Genomic DNA, 9625 nt, shown 5'->3' with positions numbered 1-9625 from the left:
CTAGCTAGTATTATAGAATACTAATAATTTAAGGTTATTAATAGAATAATTTAAACTACTAAAGTAGAGTACTAGTTATTATAAACTATAGAGATATCTCTATATTAATCTTAGTAGTTTATTATACTTTTTAGAGGTATATTATTAATCTCTAGTAGCTCTACTTATAGGTATTATAATATCTAGTTATATACTATTTATAATCTACTATAATTTACTTAGATTACTTTAATATTTATATATCTTAATAGGTATTTTATATTATTCTATAATCTCTAGTAGCTAAGTATTACTAGGAGGGTAGGGAACTTAGTTATATCTAGTAATACCCTTCTCTATTAATATATTATTAATATATTTAGTTTATAAGATCTAAAGTTATCTTATTTTCTAGTAGTAAATAATCTTAAACTTAAGAAACTATTATACCTTACTTAAATCTTTAATCTAGAAGAAATTATATAAATTATTTTTAAAATTATTAACTTACTTAATATTAAGTATAATAATAAGTATATTATTAATATAAAGTAATATTATAACACTATCCTTATTAATAAGAATATAGAGTTCTTTTAGGAGTAAATTAAACCCTAATTACTTAAAAATAGTAATAATTTACTTATACTAAAGAAGAGGGGATTCTCTTAACCTATAGAGAGCTCTTTTTAATCTATAGAATTAGCTAGATCTATTATTAAACTTATAAAGTTAGGTAATAAAGATATTATAATCTCCTATAAAAGTATTTAGAAAAGCTATAACTATATTAACCTAATAAAGTTCTAAATCCTTAAATACTATAATTAGTAAAAAGACTTATAAAGTAATAAGATTAATAATAGTAGTATAAACTATCTTACTATCTTTATCTTAAAAGTTATTATAAATAACCTATCTTACTCTAACTCTATTAAGTTTTCTATCTATAATAACCTTTTTATTATATACCTATTTACCTAAGAGATATTTAAAGCTATCTAAGAGCTCTTTAAGCTACTAATATTCTATCCCTTATAAACTTTTAACTTAAGTCTTTATAGTATTAAAAATAGCTAATTTTAGAGGTCTTTTTTCTATTACCTCCTACTTCTTAAAGGTTATAAGTAAGTAAATCTCTAAGCTAAAAGCTTATAATAGGTTAGATACTAAGAAAGCAAAAATAACTAGTTCCTAGTCTATTTTATTATTAATTAAGTTAATCTCTATAGCTCCTATTTTACTAAATTCTTTATTAAACTTCTTTATATTATATAGTACTTAAGTTCTAAATATCTAAGTTATTTAATTTAAAGAAGAAGTAGTTACTCTTAGTGATCTTATAAAAGTAGAACCTCTATTACTACTTCTTAGTCTTCCTCTTAATTTTCCTTATATTAGTTAAAGTATTTAAAGGGAAATAATAGGGGATCTTAGTTATAGTAATATAGTAGAGAACCTCTATTACTAGTAAGAGATAGTAGGAGAACTCTAACTTAGAGGAGTAATAAGAGAATATTAGTATAGAAGAGAATCTTCTTCTAATATTAATTATACTTATATATTTATAGTACTAATATCTTATACTAATATATATAGTTTTAGATCTAAAGTTAGTAAACTACCCCCCTTTTTACTAACTTCTTCTTATTCTTAAAGAGGCTTATCTTCTTATTCTTATTTATTATTACCCTCTAATTCCTAAGCTTCTTCTAGGTATAAATTATCTACCTCCTCTTATAGTAATTCTTATTTAGTAGAATAAATATAATAATATAACCCTATATTTAAATTATAAGACTAAGACTTAGCTTTATAGGTTATAATTAATAGTTTATTACTATACTTATAGGTTTCTAGCTTAACCTCTTCTCCTAACTATAAGTTATTAAATTTAACTAAGAGGAGCTCTCCTTTATTTTCTTTAAATATTATATCCTTTATTTACTAAATATTATTAGTCCTTTTAATAAAAATATAGAAGATATTACTATAGAGGTTATTATATCTTATAAATCTTCTAAGTTTAGTTTTAAGTTTTATTTTCTACCTTTTTATATATAGATAGCTATTTAGGTGAATATAGATATAAGCTTAGTAGCCTTAGTAATAGAGATAGTATATATATAGTTTTCTTATAGTAGGAGATATATTAAGGGTATTTATTAGTTTCTTATAAAGATTAATATTACCCTTACTATTAGATAGTAGATTACTAACTTCTATAGAAGTCTTTATTAACTAAGGCTAAAAGGATTTAAAAAAGCTAGTTTCTATATATATTACTTATACTTTTTATTATATAGCTCTATTAAAGCTTTTTACCCCCTTATTTTACTAATAAGAATAAAGTACTACTATCTCTAAGATAAAACCCTACTCTTAAGTAAAAAACTTTATTACCTTAAGAAGAGCTATATTATTATCTATAATAACTTTAGAAAAGTAAATAATACTATTTATTACTATAATCTTTTTTAGAAACTAGCTTTATAGCTAAATAGCTATATTTTTTTTTAATTTAAATACTTAGAATTATTTATAATTTAAGAAGGCTTCTATAATATAAAAACTATAAATAATACTTCTAAAACTTTATAGTATTAGTTCTAAGAAGTTAATTTAAAGCCTCTAAAAAGCTTAAATTAGTTATTCTTATTATTTATTACTAAGTTATTATATTAATTTTACTATAAAGTAGATATAATACTTATATTTTATAGGAAGTACTCTAAAGAGGTTTATATTAATATCTCTTATAATAGTAATAATTACTTCTCTAGATAGATACCTTAGATAAGTATAAAAAGTTTAGTAATTTAGTTTAAGAGAGCTAAATTTATTATTTTAGTTAGAAGGATAGATCTAAAACTAAGGGACTTATATATCTTATTTAAAATTAGTAATAGTTTTAGATATATCTTTATAAATTAGGGTATTATCTAAACTATTAAAATAGATACCTATCTTCTAAAGAAGACTAATATTAATAATTTATACTATATTATAAGGTTTATAGAGGGTACTATATAGTTAGAAAGTAGTCTTTTTACTACTTAGTTTAATAGTAATTACTTTAGTTATACTAATAGTTTAGCTAATTTAGTCCTTTCTATCTATATAGTTTATAGTTAATCTTTAAGAGAGATCTTAAAGTTCCTTAAAAATAGAGAGATTATTAAGAATATATCTATTAGTATTAGTATTTAGTATAAAGAAGTTTATCCTCCTAATTAAGGTTATAGATATAATATATTAACTTAGTTATACTTCTTAGTTATTATTTTCTTTTTTATTAACTTCCTTAATAGTATTATATATAAAGAAACTATTAATCTCTATATCTATAGCTTAATTAGTAAAACTATAACTAGAGTATATAGATTCCTTTATTAGTTACTTCCTAACTCCCTATATATATATAATTTTATATAGATCTTTAGCTAGGGGTTAAAGGTTAAAGTATAGACTAAATACTCTAAAATCTTCTATTAGGAATAGTAGAAAGGTCTTCTTCTAAGCTTAAACTAATAAGGTATCTATAAAAGCTTTAGATTATTAGTTAATATCTTATTTAATACTAAAGTTTCTAAAAATACTATCTTAAGTTTAGTTTTCTAAAGTAAATACTAAAATAGATACCTATATTATTAATTACTAAGTTATTAATAGTTTATTAGTATACTTAAACTTATTATATACTAAAGTATAATACTTATAATATCTAAGGGAATAATTATTATACTTATCTAGGTATAATATTATCTTTTTATAGTAATAGTTATATATCTTATATCTATAGAGAGTTTTAGGATACTTAATATTATAGGAAATATATAAATTTTATAGTTTTATACTTTTAGATTTAGGAACTTAAGTTTACCTCTTTATAGTAAACTTCTTCTTATTTAATAGAGCTTTAATACCTTAAGAGGTTTACTTATATTATTCCTTTTCACTTAGGCCTCTAAGTTCTTATAAGAAGTTATTATAGTTTTAAATCCCTATAATAAAGTTATTCTCTATAGAGTTTACTTTAACTTAATTAAAATATCTAAAACCTTAGATAAATTTATAAGTAAGAGCTATAGTTAATAAGCCTATATTAAAACTATTTAGTTTATTAAAAGTTAAGTAAAGATCTTATATAAAATCCTTAGTATTACTATAGTTAATTCTAGTTATTCTATTCTAGTTATTATAGATTTTATTTATAGCTAGCTTATTAAACTTTTAGGTATATTCTTTAGTCTTAATAAAGATATAGAAAACTAAAACTATAATAGAAAAACTATTATTAATTATTTCTTCTAAAAGATTATATTAGATCTTCTCTATAAGTAACTATTTAGTAAGTATAAAACCTATAAGTATTAGATTACCTAAAGAGCTTAGATCTTTAACTACTATTACTTTATCTTCTTTAAAGATTATATCTCTATTATATCTAACTAATATCCTTTTAATTATTAAGTAGAAGAATAATTTTATTACTTTAAAGGTATTCTTAAGATTAATCTCTTATAACTTAAAATTTATAGCTTTAATTAGTTTAAGGATAGTATTATATACTAAACTTCTTAGATTTAGTCCCTTATTAGCTACTTTCTATATAGTTACTTTAGTTATAAAGTCTATAGTAGAAGAAGGGGGAGAGCTAGTTTAAAATAATCCCCTTTTAATAGAACTAAAAGAAAATAAAGTTAGATTACTAGTTAAAGATATATTAATTTATTTAATTAATTTAATAGTTTAAGAGAGGTTTAAGAAGTAGTTATAAGTAATTATTAGATATTTATTAAATAGTTATTACTATATAACTATAGTAATTATTAAATAATTATTAACTTTAATAACTTAAGAGCTAAGGAGATTTTATAAGTAGGGGATATATATTATAATAACTATAACCTCTACTTAGAAGTATTATTTCTAATAACTTAGTAATTTATTAATTACTTTATAGTAATTATTAGACTATAAAGTTAGAATCTTAATAGTTACTTAGGAATAACTTTACTATTTAATAGATAGATTTAGGTATTTAGAGGACTTATAACTTATATAAAGTAGCTTAATTAATCTAGTTATAAATACTAAGTATACCTAGTTATAAAGTAGTATAGCTAACCCCTTATATAAAGGCGGGATTCAGGCCGGGATTCAGGCCTCAGGCCCAGGCCCAGCTGACTACCATCTCACACTAGCAAACTGTTGTTCAGCGTCATCAGCAGACCTATCAACAAACTCCCAGCCAGCAAAATCTCCACCCTCTTTCTTGGCCACGCCAACAGCCTGCTATTCACCTGTATTTCCAGGATCCCTTTGGCCAGCTGCGTTCACAAACTCTCTCCCAGCTGCGCCAAGACTGTCCTCCACAGCCGCGTGATAACCGAGCGCCCCAGCAGCGCCAGCAACCACTTGGCCTGCAGCAACAACATCCCTTTGGTCAACAAGTTCAACATCCACATTTCGTAGAGCAGGAGCCATCTCCACTCATCGAAACTACGAGCAGACCATCCTCTGTATCGTCTCCTTCTGCTCAGCGAGACCCCGCTCCCAAGTTGCCGTTCCTGGGCACTCGCACGGCAGCCTGGGTCGAGGATGCCACAAGCCCCGAGCTCCCATCCAGAAGCCCGCCGATCCCCAAGACTTCGAGCTACTTCCTCGTGTCGACGAGTTCCAGGCCATCTTCATCCAATTTCCCATCCGCGGCTTCACGCGCTCGGCGTGTGATCCCAATGATATCTCTCCCGCCACTGGTCCTTTTACTCACTCTTCCTTCTCGTCCTACTGCTCAAGCCCAACGCCTCTCTACTACTCTCTTCAACCGCCCCTCCACGCTTGCAAAAGCTTCAGGAGCGGCATCCCGAAACGCCCAATAGCGTCAGCCCACGTTCGAGGATAGCCTCAAGAGCTATGAAAAGTGTTAGCGAGAGATAATTCAGACCGAAATGGAGTAACATGAATTTCAGAAAGCCGTGGTCAATAAGCTGGCATATTGCGAGGACCTGGACAGCGTGTGGGCCTGGGAGAATGCCTGTCTGAAGACGCCGCCAACAGACGTAGGCAGCTGCATCACGAGTCTGCCAAGATTGAGCCCATTCTTGCAACTTGTGACATTTTTAACGGCCGTCTCATTCCCTCGTCCCTATGACATGGAAGTCTCGCGAAGGGTCTTTCCACATTTCTTCCCCTATTTCAGCTGATTATCACATCGCGTCACCCACCGGGCCCTCGTCTATTTATTCTGATGTCCGTCCATCTGGACCTGGTTCATCAAAAGACAGGACATCATCCAGCGATATTCGGTTCTTTCTTTTGATACTCCGAGACCAATCACCACGTTGCTGCACATTCCGATGGCTCCTCCTAAGTCTCCGTCGAAATCTACCGACAGATCCCCGCATCCACCCCAAAGGCCGTCCAGAAGGGTGCAGTTTGCTCCTTGGTACTCTTCCCCCCGGGTCATCTGTTTTGTCGACAAGCATGCATTCCAATTGATCGGCTTTATCGGCTGTATTGTTGGAATTTCTCCCCCTCACCCGCAAGCCAAACCAAGTCAGCAGCCACTCCTGGCTCCCCCTTCCACGGACTCAAGATGCGCAGCCCACCGGTCTTCGTTTCGTCTGCAATTTAATCTGGTGTCTCCAAACCTCTCCGTCCTCCACCCCTCACGAACTTTCCCATCCCTCCGCCTCGATCCGACGAAGCCGCCGTTTGATTAGCCGGAAATGATGACCCACGAATGGCGTCCTTCGCATCGCGCAGCCGGCGACAAAGTCAAAAATGCGTGGTTCTCGAGCCTTCATGATGGCGTGATGGGAAGCCGAGGCAACGAGGAGCAGGTCGCTATCTTGAAAGGCAAGATTCTTGACGGCGACCGCGATGGCAGGGACTTCGGGTTGGTGCATGCTGTTGTTATGATACTGTGGGAAGATGGGAAGAGATGCACGTACGTGGATCACGTTTATCCGGTGATGTACTGGTCTAAGAAGTTGGTGCCGTCATGGAAGAAAGATCTTCTGAAGGGTTGTCTGTTGGAGCAAGTAGACAGCTTAGGCTTGAAATGGTCCGGTGGTTGCGGAGGTAGTCTGTGTAGATAGAGAATAAAGCATAGTTCGTGTCCGCGAATCGAGGACAAGGCCATCATCGTCTTTCGGCCAAAACCTGTATGGCTGAGTTTGGTGTGTGATGACCTCGCTAATGTCGCAAGTCTCTGGGTCTTGAGGATGAAACGATGGATATTTGCGTTGAAATCAGTGGGAGGAATTGAATTTTTTGGCTTGGGGTTTGAGGTCTGAAGATAGTGGCAGTCAAAATTTCACGCAGTCCAAGTGGCATTAGTTGCTGCATATGACGTTGTGCCAAAAGATAATAGCAGCACGGCCACATTGTTTTATGCCGCTCCTGCCATGAACGAGTGCCTGCCAGGAAAATCAAACAGCAGCTTCAGCAGGGTTCCTTCCCAGCGAAATCCATAATGAACGCACAGAGACATGGGATGACAGCGACACCCTGTCTCTTGCCGCCGAATAGCACCTCCTGATGTTCAGTGACAGTCAACCTCCGTTCTGAGACAACAACGTCCCATCTGCATCCCTGAAGCTGTAATTGGCAAACGACCCGATTTATCCGCGCTAAATCCCTACTTGAACCTAATCATCATCATGGTGCAAACACGCTCCGGAAAGCAGACACAGAAGAACGTCCGAAGAGCACCCGTCGTGGCATTCGACGATGCTCAGATCACGAGCATGATTCCCAACCAGCCAGCCCGTCCCAAGGCGGAAACGAGGCCCTTGGGCAGACACCCAGCCGATTGCACTATTGATTTGAGGAATTTATCCGCGGCGCTCCGAACGATGGATCTCCAGAACACCAAGTCATTTTTGGGGGAGGGAACCCCAGACGATACCACCGCAGCATCTTCCCAGCCCTTGGACAACATCCCGTCGCTTTTCGACGACACTAGCTACTTGGCGCCTGATTTCAACCCTACCACCCTTAAGATACCAACGCTCCGCAATGTTCTTCTACGCCACAACATCCCGTATTCGCCTACGCAGACCAAAAGTGTCCTTATCGAAATTTTTATAAGTGAAATTCAGCCTCGGGCGGCTGCAACTTTGGCAGCGATGGCTAAGGTGCAGAGGGACGAGAAGGGCATCGTGGATGTTAGCAATAACTGATTACTACTAATGGAGGGGGATCCATCGATATGCGTCAGGACGGCTGGTAGGGTGTTGCAGTGGTATTATTGGACTGATTCTTTGTATAATTTTTCACAATCAAGACGGCTCATTGGCATACCATTCACTTTAATCAAGCCTGTGGTCTTACAGTTATCCAGAGTCACAGCGTTCGTCTTCGGTCTTCAAGGGCGTTTGTCGTCTTGCCCGAGGCCAGACGCGCGCGTACCCGGGCCACCCCGAGATCGAGCTCGCCCTGCTGCGCTTCCACTCCGCCACCAGCAGCCGCAACACCTACGACCTCGCGTACTTCTTCCTCGAGGAGCGCAGCAATCCGCGCAGCCAGGACGGCAAGCACTTCTACGACTGGGAGGCCGCGGTGCGCCGCGACGACGAGCCGCGCTAGAAGCGCCCCAACTCGTAGCCCATAGACCGCTCCTTCTGGTACTGCCAGGCCCACGCGCCGATCCTGCAGCAGAAGACCGTCGAGGGCCACGCCGTGCGCGCCATGTACCTCCTCACCATGAACTCAATAATCCGGTGACAAGCTGTGCTTACAACCATATGAGGACAATATAATGTAAGCTACGGCTGAGAGGTCAGTCTCCCTCTTCCTCCAACTTGGACCATCCTTGTCTTTCCATGTCGACCCTTTCTGGAATAGAAAGCAGGGAGCCCTCCAGAGGCAAGGACCAGCACTGACGGTGTTGAATCCTGACGTCTGCCATGCGGTGCTTTCTTCCCCAGCAGATAAATCGAGAGCCGCGATAACCCATCATCGAAATTCAGCACCAATTTTAAAACGACTTGTGTGTATTTGAAGTGGCGTTTGGGAGCAAACGTGGTTCAGATTTAGGTCTGGGGACAGCGGATCCCAGGAACAATCAAGACCAAAAATCTCAAGATTACCCTTCAGTGGCTGCCTTCTGGATTGTCTTTCTTCCCAGCAATTTGACCACGCCTAGAAACAAGACCGGGGATGTGGCGGACATGATGCCTTCTTCTGCTCCCAGATGTCGAGGGAGGTGCAGTGAAGCGCAGTCACGAGCGTCCGAGTAGTCGATATTGACTGCGTATGTGCAGCCAGGACATTACCTCATCGCTGCTTAATGATGTACTATGCAAGTTCTCCGACACTGATTGATTCCGTTTCTCTTGCGAGTTGTTGATCTGAAAATGTAAGAGAAGTGGGAGCGGATGAACAGTTTACCCCGCATGGATGTTACTTAGAAGTCGTTGAGACGATGAGATCCTGCTGGCAGAAGAATTGCTCAGACGCAACGGCAATGGGATCAGGGCAGTGACGGAATTGGCATGAACCGAGAGCTTTGTTACAATGGCATCTTCAGTGTTCAGGCTCAAAGATGCATGACAATATCCACGCCGGGGCAGACCCAACTGCCCCAAGCCAGGGGGTATTTTCGCCTCGGGAGAGCACCAGAACTTCTACCAAT

General features: G+C 35.7%; 1 protein-coding gene across 1 annotated transcript; it reads left to right on the top strand.

The window, feature by feature from the left end:
* Positions 1–7649: 7649 nt before the first annotated feature.
* GCG54_00011650 (uncharacterized protein) lies at positions 7650–8715 on the top strand (the record flags this gene model as incomplete). Its single annotated transcript, XM_045411550.1, has 3 exons — positions 7650–8156; positions 8341–8550; positions 8596–8715. The coding sequence occupies 3 exons, from the start codon at positions 7650–7652 to the stop codon at positions 8713–8715; spliced, it is 837 nt and encodes a 278-aa protein (XP_045262971.1).
* Positions 8716–9625: the final 910 nt, after the last annotated feature.

Source organism: Colletotrichum gloeosporioides (genome assembly GCF_011800055.1).
Source record: "Colletotrichum gloeosporioides strain Lc1 chromosome Unknown consensus_53, whole genome shotgun sequence".
In the NCBI taxonomy this organism is placed as follows: domain Eukaryota; kingdom Fungi; phylum Ascomycota; class Sordariomycetes; order Glomerellales; family Glomerellaceae; genus Colletotrichum; species Colletotrichum gloeosporioides.
The sequence above is the reverse complement of the archived record's forward strand: the minus strand, read 5'-3'. Positions and strand labels throughout refer to the sequence as shown.